This window comes from Maylandia zebra, linkage group LG14 (genome assembly GCF_041146795.1).
Source record: "Maylandia zebra isolate NMK-2024a linkage group LG14, Mzebra_GT3a, whole genome shotgun sequence".
Lineage (NCBI taxonomy): Eukaryota > Metazoa > Chordata > Actinopteri > Cichliformes > Cichlidae > Maylandia > Maylandia zebra.
The window spans coordinates 8,097,134-8,109,904 of record NC_135180.1 but is presented as its reverse complement, the minus strand read 5'-3'; the positions used below and the strand labels follow the sequence as shown (position 1 = coordinate 8,109,904).

Sequence of the window (12,771 nt, the reverse complement as noted above, 5' to 3'; positions counted from 1 at the left end):
GAATTGTCAGAAGTGCAGCACCACATATAATGTGTGTAAGGATCCTCCAGAGGTAAAGATTGTTACAACCTATTTACCATCTGTATGAGCTGAGATACTCAAAGATGCCTGGCAGTAAAGTAAAGGCAGTAAAAATAATGTGTTACATCTGGAATCCTACCCAGAGCCCACTGTCTACAGCTGCAGGATTAAGTGTCTACTGGACACAGAGGCTGAGGTTCACAGGTCAGAGCAAAACAAGATCAACTTATAAAGAATCTACTTACAATGCAAAAGTGGAAGAAAGACACTGGCATCCAAGTGACGGGTTAATGCGGTTAATAACAGATTAGCTCGAGGCTATTAGATAACTGGACCCAGTCCCTCACTTGCTGTATCTACTGAGTAATTAGATGCAAAGCAAGCGGCAATCATGGAAGAATCTGTGGACATGCCTGATTTTGGCCAAAGCTGTACATATTTTCCCAACATTAAGAAGCAGGTGTGAAAAACATCCTGGATTTGCCAGCAGCAGTCTCTTGAGAGCAGGTGGATCAGGGCACAGAGTCTCTCAGAAGTATGTTGAGAGGCAAGACAGATCAATTAATCACGAGTGGAAGACTTTCTCTTGGTATGCACCCTTCCCATCGGTCACTGCTTCACTTCATCCTCCAAATGTGTTTGATCAATGAGCCAGTTTGGATTTTGTTGTCATATGAGCGGAATGTTCAATACTTTTAGTGCTTCGGTGGATTACCGCCAGAATTAGAGACCAAAAGAGGGAAAAGGAAGAGAGAAATGAAAGGAAGGACAGGAATCCAAAGGTGACGTTTTGATACCCAGAGCTGGTAACCTTTCAGCTAATGAGTGGTTTGGAGACTCATATCGCTGGTATTGGCCTTTATGGAGTTCAGAGGACAGCCTTTAAATGTGTTGACTTTTTCCTTACCTTTATTTAGCCTGGATGGGCTGGCTGAGGAGCACTTGCACTTATACAGCAGTACCCTTCCACTTAATCATAGGTTGGGAGACACAAAACATGATTCTTTGGGCCATTTATAACCATTATTTGACCTAAAGGATCATAAACCAGTGGTTTACTGTAACTAAATGTTTACATGACCTTCTGTAATGATTCCATAAAAAGTGGAAAAATGATTTTCATTTATCTGAACTGTAGTAGTACGCACTGTTTTATCTGTTTGTTGTTGTTTTCTGCAGGTGGGGAGGTGACCAAGCCGCGGTTCACTCAATATTTCCGGGGAAGCCTCTCTGGATTGACCATCCGACCGGGAAAGATTGAGAGTCAGAAAGTCATATCCTGTCTGCAGGCCTGCAAAGAGGGACTGGACATAAACTCCCTCGAGAGTCTGGATAAGAGTATAAAGGTACACGTACACAGAGATAAAGGAGGTGTTTCAAAAAGAGGGACTGCAGTAAAACCTCTCATCTTGGTTTAAAGCGTCGGATAATAGTGCAGATCACATCAGTTCAGTGAAGAGAATGGATATTAAAAGAAACAGAGGATGGGCTTTTTTCAGTGTTTTAGATACCAAAAGCCAAACAATTACTGAATGACTCGCTGAATTCAAGTGTGGTACTGTAACAGGATCCCAGTGTTGCCATAAGTCAGTTCATGGAATCTCCTAGATATTCCTCAGTCAGGAAGTAAAGTGTTTAAGAAATAAACCAACTCAGTCATGAAGTTGCAGACCACATAATGTTACGGGGTTAACACTCCGTAGGTGTTATGTGTATGTGACCCAGTACGTTGGTCAGTATAGCGTAATGTCACAAGGAAAGTGTTGCGTATATACATGTAAGTGGTTCAGCTGTTATCCAGACTAACAGAGGCTACGGTCATCTGTGCGTTCCTGAAGCACACCAGTCAGCTTGTACCGTATTACCTGTGTCTACCCAAACAGTGTCGCCACCTGATTAAGCAACTAATGAAGCAGTGGAGCACAGGGGAAGAGACGAGTCGGGTTCTTGCCTTCCCGGCCCTCAATAAAATCTGCCGCCAGAAGCAGGAAACGTACCTCAACCCCTATTCTTAAGCAAGTGTACATTTCTTATGTACAAAACTGCAAGTTCACGTCTCCCAACGTGCTGCCCATGATCAACTTCATGCAGAGAACTCTAACAGAGATGTACACCCTGGACACAGAGGTCACTTACCAGCACTTCATCTATACCCGACAGCTGGGCAGTTACCTTAGAAACGCCATGACCATGAAGAAGAAAGAAACGTATCAGTAAATGTAATGGCAACCAAACCTGGCTTTCCTGAAAATCTTCAACTACCTTCTTCTTCCCCTTTTTCACTGGCGTAGCTAATTGATCTCACTGTGCTGTGCAAGATAGAGGGCATACAAGATAGATGGGGCTTTGTGTGGACTCAAAGCCATCGCCTGTAAGCACCCTACCACTCTCAGCTCCTTTATTCTTTCTCCCTCTTCAGCTTTTCCCTCTCCAGCAAACTCCAGATCCTTCTATAGAGAACCTTGTGCTGTGGCGCAGCAAAGAGATGCATGCCAGCCTTTTGAAAAGGCATGCTGGGATGAGGTGGAGGATATGAGAGAGAAGAGGAGAGCCTCTCTAGGGCCAATGCAGTTTATCTTTTGAGAGCCATTTAATTTTCTTCTTAGCCACACACTCATCTGGCCCCTGGAAGTCCACGGGAAGCTTAGCCAGGCAGGTGGACAGCTGGCACTGCACAATCAGAGGAGAATAACAGGCAGAGAGGCAGGTAGACACAAAGTATAGACAGAGAACAGAAGATGAGAGGAGACAGAAAGAAGTGTGAATGGGGAAAATGACAGGGCGCGGGGACTGTATAGAGCACCACAGAGAGGAGGAGTAACTTCACCCTGGTGCTGATACCCAGTTTTAGAAAATGGGAACTACTCATTGCAGTTCTGGCAGGAGAACACTGAATCCTTTTTGAAGTAAGAAGGCTTCAAATCGCTACCATCAAACTCTGCAGGAGAGCACACTGCTCTGTAAAACCAGCTCTACTGTGTGTCTCTATGTTTACGATATTTACTAGTTCATGCATATTCCCATTATTATCATACTGCCATGTTTAGTTATGCCAGGTTTTCATTTATTTCAGTACAGTATGGAAGCAGAAGCCTGAAACTACCTTGAAACAGGTGATCCATCACAGTGAACATTGGATGTGTTTGTTTTATGCCGTTGCATGGTAAAGCAGCGCAGCCGTGATGTTCACTTTGATGGATTGCCTGATTCAAACAAGTTGCGAGTCTCTGCAAACTAATGTGTGCACCACTGTACAGTGAAACCTGTAGAACACAGGGACTGCCTGGAAACAAGCAGAAAGGTAGTGACCTTTTATCATTTGCAGAAACGCTGCTGAAATTATTCAGTTTTTACCCCTCAGGCTGATGGAGTATTGCTGTCAACCCGCCGGGCAGGCGGGCAGCGTGGACCCCCAAGTTTGTGAATATGATAACTCGAGGAGGTGACATAGGATTTTGAAATATCATCGTGCATCTACTAAAAATCTCAGATGAGTTCGAATCTCAGTGATGCTGACCTCAAGGATTTTCAAATTTATACCATAGGTGCATCTGCCTGAGGGCTGGGCATGATAGTGCTACCATGGGATTATAAGCACCCTTGCCTCTTGTTGCATCACAAATATCAAACACTATACACTAAAGGTTCAGCAACAAAAAGTTGGTTTTCTGGGTTTCAGCCACAGGAGCCTAAGCAGACAAATCCAGAGCTCCCTCTCCTCACGCAACCTCCTCCAGTTTACCCAGGAACGCTTATTCATTTGAATCGTGACCCTGAATGGGATAAGTGAAAGAAATACATTTGAAAATGTTGTTTTTTCTAGTCTTTTCTACTCTCAGTATAAGCCACATTCACTTGGTCAAACCCACAAACACATACAATAAACAGAGATGACACACGGCGGCATGTTTATAGGTCGTATCTTGGGCAAACATGCAGACTTGAGGATCTGGATTTTGAATAAAGCATCTCAGATTATTGGATAAGCTGTTCTTCCTTCGAATCTGCGGCCACCCCTGAAACATCCATATAGTACCGATTCCATTTAATTATTTGCTCTTAAGGCCACGACTTGAAATCGTTGGAGTTTAATCACATTACCACACAGCAAAGCGTGAGCCGCGCGGTATGTAAACGGTAAGTTTTGCACAGAGAGTGGAATCTGTACCCCTGCCCCCCCTTCTCCTGCAGCAGGTTAATCTGCCCATGCCCTGCACGCTTTCACTCTGTCAGCTTTCGTATGCACAGGCTAATCTACAGCATCTCAATTAGAGCTGACTGATTTCAGTTTTAAATGGCTCTGTTCCCACGGACATTTTATCATCTGCTGTGTCAGTTCTCGCTCTCCGTCTAACATCTGTGTTTTCTCTCTCCCTAGTTTCACTTTAACCCAGCTCAATCCATCCTGGTAATGGAGGGCGAGGACTTGGAGAACATGAACGCCGCTGTGAGGAAAGTTTCCTACATAAACTCCCGTCAGTTTCCCACACCAGGCATCCGACGCCTGCACATCTCCACTACCGTCCAGTGAGTGCACTGCCGCGTTCGTCTTGTTCTTCGCCTTGTTTTTTCTCCTTTATCTTTACTGAAATCTGCTTCGTGTGTGTGTCTCTCTGTCGTTTTTTTCTTCCTACACGACGATATTTGTTTCCTTTAGTGTTCACACGCTTTCTCTGTTTCTGGGTACCTGTTCTTTAAGATGTTCGCCCACCTCGACACTTCTGTTAAAACAACACGGCAGACATCACACTGCGACTGATATATGATTCCCTTTCCGCGCATTGATCCCCACCCCGCCCTCTGTTTCTCGTTTTCCTCTGCTGTCGCTTCCCCTTTCCTTTAATACACCATTTTCGGTTCACTGTCGCCACCGGGGGCTGGTTTTTACATTTTCATGTCATGTATTAATAATTCTTCCTGGATTTTGCCAGAGGAACGAGGGGAAGAGAGATGCAAAAGGAGAGGGTGTGTGTGTGTGCGCGCGTGTGTGTGTGTGTGTGTGTGTGTGTGTGTGTGTGTGTGTGTGTGTGTGTGCGTGTGTGTGTGTGTGTGTATGTGTATGTGTGTGCGTGTGCGTGCATGCTTGTAGACGCAAGGCACAGAGAAGAGAGGCTGGCTGGTAAAACAGCCTCCCTTGGCGGGTTACCATTAAAATTCATGATTGTTTTAAATATATGTAGACCCCTGCAGCACAGCCCTGGGGTTTCACTCTCCGCCCTCCCGATGGGTACGATGCACAGCGGCAGGCCCGAGAACTTCAACTAACACAGCAGAAGAGTGTGTGAGTGTGTGGATGGATGAGTATGCACATGTTGGTGTGTGTGCTGCACAAGCTGCTGGTGATGAAGCAGAGTCGTAGCTGGAGGCGCACCGATTATCAAGGAATACATTATGCTAATAAGGGCTAAGCTTGCATCATTGCTAAATGTTGTTTAAATGAAGTTTTTCCACAGACTGCTGACTAGTCTGAGTTGCCGCAGCTGTGCGTGCGTGCGTGCGTGCGTGCGTGCGTGCGTGTGTGTGTGTGTGTGTGTGTGTGTGTGTGTGTAAAATAAGGAATAAAACACTACTTGAGGACATGTGTGGCTAATGTTTAAAAATGGGGTCCACTCAAAAGCATGTTTAGGGGATGAGTTTTATTTAAACATCCAGTTTGTCTCCAGAAAAAAAAAGACAGTAAATCTTGCCTTTCAGCTCTGTTAGTTACACTGAGAGTCTGGAAATTGGCCTCCTGCAAGAAGGCATCAGCGGGTGAACAAACTCCCTTCACTGCTACAGACAGCATGGCTTTACACAAATAAACAGAGATGCTAAATATTTCCTGGCGATGCAATTAAACGTCTTTCTTGCTGACGCCTAATAAGCCAAATTACTGCAGGCACTGAGAATATAATTAGACGAACCACGTTAATCTTGGGTTCCCCTCGTCCTCGGTCTTGTTTTTTGTCACAGAGAGCGGTTCAGACACGGAATCTGTACTAGAACGCGGAATTTTATTGATTCTGCGTTCTAGATGCTGTGGAATCAACAAAAGTGTAAACGTGGCGTCGACGGTGCATTATTCTCGTACCACAAAAACACGAAAATGGAGACGGACGCTTCCCGGACAGGTGCTTTCAGCTGGCTCTGGGGCTCAGATGTGATTGGAGAAGTGCTGCAGATAACAGATCTAATCAGCCAGAGAGAAAACACCTGTGTGTGTGATCGAAGTCCAGGTGTGACTAATGACATTAACACTGGCTGTGGTTCATTAAGGTATCCCACAAGCCTTTGCCAGTGAGACACAACGCACAGCACTGGGACCCCCTTGACACGCACCTGTGCTTTTTCCTGCTAAAACTGGTGAAAATACCGGTCTGGAAAAACATTACTGCACATGCCCACTTGAGATTGGCCGTGGAATGTTCAACGCGAGGGTGAACAATCACGACTTGATACGACATGGCTTGTGTCGTAGCCAGTCGTGGTTTGGGATGCAAATGTCCAAAACTTTAGAAATGGAAAAATATATGCAATACGTCCCAGAAAATGAGTTTTAAGAATCCATCCATCCATCTTCATCCACTTTATCCGAGACCGGGACGCTCGCCCTCGGGCACCCTCCCCGGGCCTGGCTCCAGGGCAGGGTAAACTGTTCCCTCGATATTCTTTTCATAAGGGTCTTCTGAATCGCTCTTTGTCTGGTCCCTCACCCAGGACCAATTTGCCATGGGAGACCCTACCAGGGGGCAAAAGCCCCCAGACAACATAGCCCCTGGGATCCCTGGGACACACAAACCCCTCCACCACGTTAAGGTAGCGATTCAAGGAGGAGAACTGTGTGCCAGTTTTAAGAATCATTTTAAGAATTCATATGTAATGTTGTGTTATATATGATATTATAAAAAGTTTGTATAGCCATCATAGCACCAGCATTTTGTATAAAAAGACATACTACCAGTAATGAAAAGCATTCCCCTATGAAAGATTTAAAAAACACAAAGTTCAAACTATAAAAATTGGTTTAGCAGTGTAACACAGAGACATGTAAGAGACAAGTAAAGACTGAAACAGTGTACCTCAGTGGTTAAGAATAAAGTAAAGAACACCAAAGTGCTCACATGGTGGAGAGGTGGATAGCACCGTTGCCTCACAGCAACACGGTCTTGAGTTTGAACCCACCTTCAGTCTGGCCTTTTTGTGTGGAACTTGCATGTTCTCATTGTGTCAGCGTGGATTCTCTTTGATTTCCTCTCATAGTCCAAAGACATGCAGTTAGTGGGGTTAGTGTGAACGCGAGTATAAATGCTTGTCTATCTCAGCTGGGATGGGCTCCGTGACCCTGAATTGGATAAGTGGACAAAAATGGAAGGGCTATATTAACGTGTATTATAAAAAACTCTACATAATGTTTCTTTATAGCTGATTTAAAAGAAGGCAAAGGTCTGCAGGCAGGGCGTTTTACAACAAGTCTCCCAAACAGCAAACACTCTGTGTGTGAACAGTCAGATTTCTCCTGCAGAATCTCAGGCTGCTCACTGAGACAAGAGTTCCAATATGTTTCCTTGAGCCATGAGGGGCTTTAAATGTGAGACATAAAATTTTAAAATGCATTCTAAAACAAATGAGCAGCAAATGTAGAGCCGTTAAACGAGTGTAATACGTACACTTGTCTTCGTTCTTACAAGAAGTCTTGCTGCTGCATTTTGAAACATTTGAAATCTATTAATTGATTCTTGATTTACACCAGTTACAAGACCACTGCAGCATGAATGATCATTTCAGTATTGCTGAAACTCAGTGCTGATCAAACGGTAGTAGCAGGACTGAGAAACCTGCTTTGTATAGTTCTCAAAAGTGAGGCTGAATATCACATAGCACACCCAGATTACAGACGATTATTTTAGCATTAACTATCAAAAGACCAAAGAAAGGCTGAAGGATAGGATACAGTTTATCAGAACCAGTGATAACAATGACAGTGTTGACCATTTTGCAATATTAGTTCAACATTTTGTAAGAATATAGTAGTTTGTGGTGTCTGTGGACAATAAAATTGGAAAATGTAAAAGCTGGCAGAGCTGTTGTACATGTACATGTATTTACATAGGGGAATAAAAATGACTGAATCTGTGGGTCAGGTATTGAGTTTTATGATGTGACGTCATGAGCAGAAAGTTGTCCGTTATATTGGACGTGATACAATTGAAAAATGGGACGTAAAAATGTTTTCTCCCGCCTGGCTTGCAGTGTTGCCAACTCTAGCTGTGTGAAATCAAATTCGAAGAAGGTGCTACGCCAAAAACCTCTTCGTCATTGCTGTGGTTGCTACCAAATTGTTACAGTTGGCTGCAGTTTCTTACGTTTGTCTGCAAACACTTGCTAACTACTAGCCATAAGGTGAAACTTTTATTCTGATGGTCAGACCGTCTCCATTTCTGGTCTGTGTTGCACTTCCCACAGTGTCAGCACAGCTTGGACAACTCACTTTCATTTAAAGTACAACCGCAGCAAAATGCTAAAAGCCAAAGCAATCCCAGTGAGGATTTTTCCAAACGATTAGAGAATACATGTTTTTCCTTAGTGATAGGTGGTTGCCATGGTGGTCACTTACTGGTCCGTAGGCTTGTGTGCCTGGGGATTTAGCAATCATTTTCCCAGCGACTGCCATCAACCTCCAGCGACCGGTAATGAAATATACATTTTTCCCTCACAACCACTGGTTAACAAATGGTCATGGACCAGTCTCTAGGCATGTGTGACTGGGCTCTTACACTGTCACTATGAATCTCAGGCATCCAGAATGGTGGTCACATGCCTGCAAAACCTCAAAAAGGAATGCTTATCAGGTTGTTAGTCTTAGACTAATCACTGTAGCTATATCTGTGTGGGAGTCATCTTGACTTCTGATGTTTTTAAATGTCAGTAATTACTAGTAGTTATTATAGCATCGTTCCAACTATATGAGCTAGTTCTAGAGCTCTGCTACCCTGACTTTAATCTTTATGCTTCTCCGTAACAGCAGCACTCTGAGTGATAGCGATGTGTATATGTTTATATACGAGCAGTCTGATAATAAAACACACACTATAAAGGTTTTCTTCTAGAAGACTCTGACTAACATAACAGGGCTAATAAGCTGCTTTACCACACAAAGCTATAATCAGATCATAAAGTTTAACAGCTATTACGTAGTAGGATGAAAATGGCATGTCATGTTTATATGAGGACTAAATGAGTGGTGTAGTAATCACTGCAAAATGCAAGCTGTAAACTGAAAGTCTGGTTGTTTGCCATGTGACCTCAACTTACCAATAATTTCAGTGTAGGAGCGCATGACATTTTTTACCCGTCAAAACAGTCTTGCAAAGAAAGTATCATGAAGCCAGCTGTAAGCTAGTTGTAGCTTTGCTGTGTCGAGTGTCTTTTAAATCAGACAAGTGTCTCCAAGAGATTCCTGTTAGGTTTGAAGTTTGTGGGCTGACACGTTCATAACCAAGCCTACAATTTTTGCTTGGTACCTAGAGGAGTTTAAAAAACAAGGACATGGAACAGACAAAACAGCTGAGCTGTAGTTCAGAAGGTAGAGTAGGTCATCTACTCATTGGATGGCTGGTGTTTCGATCCCTGGCTGCTCCAGTCTGGATGCCTAATATCCTTGGGCAAGATACGCACCCCAAGTTGGTCTCGGGTACATCCATCGGAGTATGAATGTGTGTAAATGTTAGATAGAAAGCACATATTTATAGAAAAAAGTGAATGGGTGAATGAGTCATGTTGTAGGCATGTGTTTAATGTGTAATCTGTGGTCTTTCAGGTTTCTTCCAGCAACAGACACACTGGGCACTGGTCTCTTTGTTAGGTCTTCAACTGCTCATTTAGAGAAATATCTAATCAGCATATCACACGGCAGCAACTACATGTAGACATGGTCAAGGACACCCTAGGTGACACTCCTTTTCTGCTAAAACAGGAACCAAAGACTACAGTTCACACGGACTCACCAGAACTGGACAATAGAAGATTGGAAAAACATTGCCTGGTCTGATGAGTCTCAATTTCTGCTGCAACATGAAGACAGTCTTCTTGCTGTGAGGCAACATGGTCAGAATTTGGTATAAACAATATGAAAGCTTGGAGCCATCCTGACTTGTATCAGCGGTTTAGGCTGGTGTGGGGGATATTCATACATTTTGAAGGGCGTTTAAATATCACAGCCTACCTGAATATTGCTGCTGACCACTTGGTCTGTGGTCACAGTGTAACTGTCTACTGATGGCTACTCCCTGCATGGTAATGTGCCATAAATAGACAATCCAGTCCATTCATGGTCAGGTTAAGATTTAATTCAATACTCTATATGGTCTTTTCTGCATTATATTTATGATTTGTTAATTTAAACATGTTTGTTTAAAGTTGACTCTTCTTACAGAAGAACACCTCTATTGACAAAATAAGAAATGTAAGGGGGCTTTGCTCATAACCTTTAGTTCCTGACTGATATTGACTGACCTCAGTTTTTCTCCTAGACTGCTTAATGGTCAGCCTGTGGCTATAAGTCTCTTTGTGAGCCATTGTGAGTTTCCAGCAGTAAATCCTTGTGTACAGTCTAGTTGATAACACGGGCGATTTCACAGACTCGGTTACACTGGGAGGCTGAAACATGGCCAGCTGCCACAACGTGTCCGCGAGTGCTGGAACAAACTCCCGTTTTGACTGATGCGGAAAGTATCGCTCTTCACATAATAAACAGAGATGATAATTGATTCCTCCAAATGCATTTAAATTTGTTTTGTGCTGACACCTAATAACTGCAATTACTCCAAGCATCTTGCAAATAAAAGTATCCACTGCTAATCTTTGCAACAGCCCTTTTAAGCTCCCTTGTCATATTTCTTTATAATTAAGTTGGCGTGGCTCCAGTTGCTGTTTGCGTGTGTGTGTGTGTTTTGCAGGCCCACGCAGCAGCCGACTTCCCGCATCACTGAGTTTGTATCTCCCACTGCTCACAACAATGGCTTGGTGCCCAAGCTGCAAGCAGGCACGCAGACACATAACACCAGCCATAACCGTAGGAAAGAAAGGGAAAGATTACACAATGCCCCGAAACCTGTTTTTGTCCCAAACTGTGGCCTCATGCCCCTGACTACAGAGGATTAGAGACTGCAGTCAGGTTTTTCTCTGCTGTTAGGCTAAGTTTAAGAGGGTTTTTTTTCTCTTTTGTTTCAGTCTTTTGTGTCAAGAAAGTGAAAATGAATTTGCTCCATTTTTTTAAATGATAGCGCTACATTCAAGACTTTTGAAAATGTATCCGTGTGATTTTGACAATTCAGCTAATATATCAGCTAATAGGTGTGTTACATGTTATATTTGTCATAAATTAAAGAAAAACTCACATATGAGTTTAATTTAGTTCATTTCTGGTTTCTTCTACATCAACATCCACACACACACTGTTAATTAGCAGGATATTTTCTTATTCTTATTCAGAATATGGCATAAAGCATGTGTGATTGCTCATAATTGATTTCAATTTTGAGCCAATTCACAACAACAATCACCAGTATGAGCTTTATACAGGTCTTTGAAAGGTGAAGACCTTGCAACGTTAGAGAAAGCCAACACATTTTTGTGGCACAACTTCACCTACTTCCAAGGTGCATGGAGAAGACAAAGATCTGATGATGTGAAGATTACTGCAACAGTTAAAGTATTAGGGAACAACTTTAGTGGGCGACCATATCCGTTAATGCCAGAATCTCAGGTTAAACCTCACAAAATTTCAAGAACCACCAAACAGCTAAAACAGTAAATGAGAGGAGGTACACGGATTCTGCACAGACATAAAAACAAAGCACCCGCCGACGGATCAGAATCAGTGAGATGTCGCCTTTCTCACCGACGGCACGGACACGGTCGGGGCTGAAAGCCGACAGCTCGCTGATTCTGATGTTTTGGCGGGTCCACGCTTTGTGTTTACGTCTTTTTTGCGCTGATTCTAAAGCTGTTCGTTTTATCTCTCTCCAAACATTATTGACCGAACCAGCAGCAAAAGAAGATCCAAACTACGCTTCACAAAAACATCGTCATGAATTCCCTCTGACTTTTGCTGTTTTGCTTCCACCACACTTCATGCACTGCTCTCTCTCTCTTCAACAACAGTTTCCCGTCTAAAAATCTGTTTTCTGCATTATTCGCTTGCTTGTTACGCACAAGTCTACCGTTGTTTACAGCGCTGTCGGCCGCTGTTTTTTTCCCTTTTACTTACTTCCGAAAAGAAAGCCTCATTTCTGCCATTCAATAGGCTTCTGAACAAATGTAAACTTTTTAAAATTATGCAAAACGCTTAGCTGTGTCTGTAATAAAACCGCTGTAACTTCAGAGGTAATGTTCATATGTTGATTAATGGTTTTCTTTCGTTTTTGATGTACTGCAGAATATTTTTCTAAAATCCCAGGCCAGGAAAATCACCATGTTTTACTGTGTTTTATCTTCAGCTACTTTGACACAAAGGCCTCTGCTGTGATGCTCACACCTTTGATAAAGTCTTGCGAGTGTCAGCTTTCTTTTTATAGATACAAAAATATGTAAATGTACTGATCTGAATTATAATATTTCTGACTGTCTGAGGCAAAATATATGTATGTATATATATTAGGGGTGCAACGATACACAAAATTCACTGTTCGGTTCGATACTTTGGTGTCACGGTTCGATATTTTTTTGATACAAAAAATGTTCATGCCTTTTTAATTTGTCATTTATTAAAAT

The 12,771-nt window shown here is 42.9% G+C and overlaps 1 protein-coding gene across 1 annotated transcript in view; it reads left to right on the top strand.

The window, feature by feature from the left end:
* The window catches only part of LOC101468731 (calsyntenin-2), a 328,728-nt gene that overhangs the window by 294,139 nt on the left and 21,818 nt on the right, over positions 1–12,771 (top strand). The window contains exons 10-11 of the mRNA XM_004562808.6: positions 1,201–1,367; positions 4,400–4,548. Coding sequence (XP_004562865.1) covers positions 1,201–1,367; positions 4,400–4,548 — 316 coding nt within the window. The remainder of the gene's footprint in view (positions 1–1,200; positions 1,368–4,399; positions 4,549–12,771) is intronic.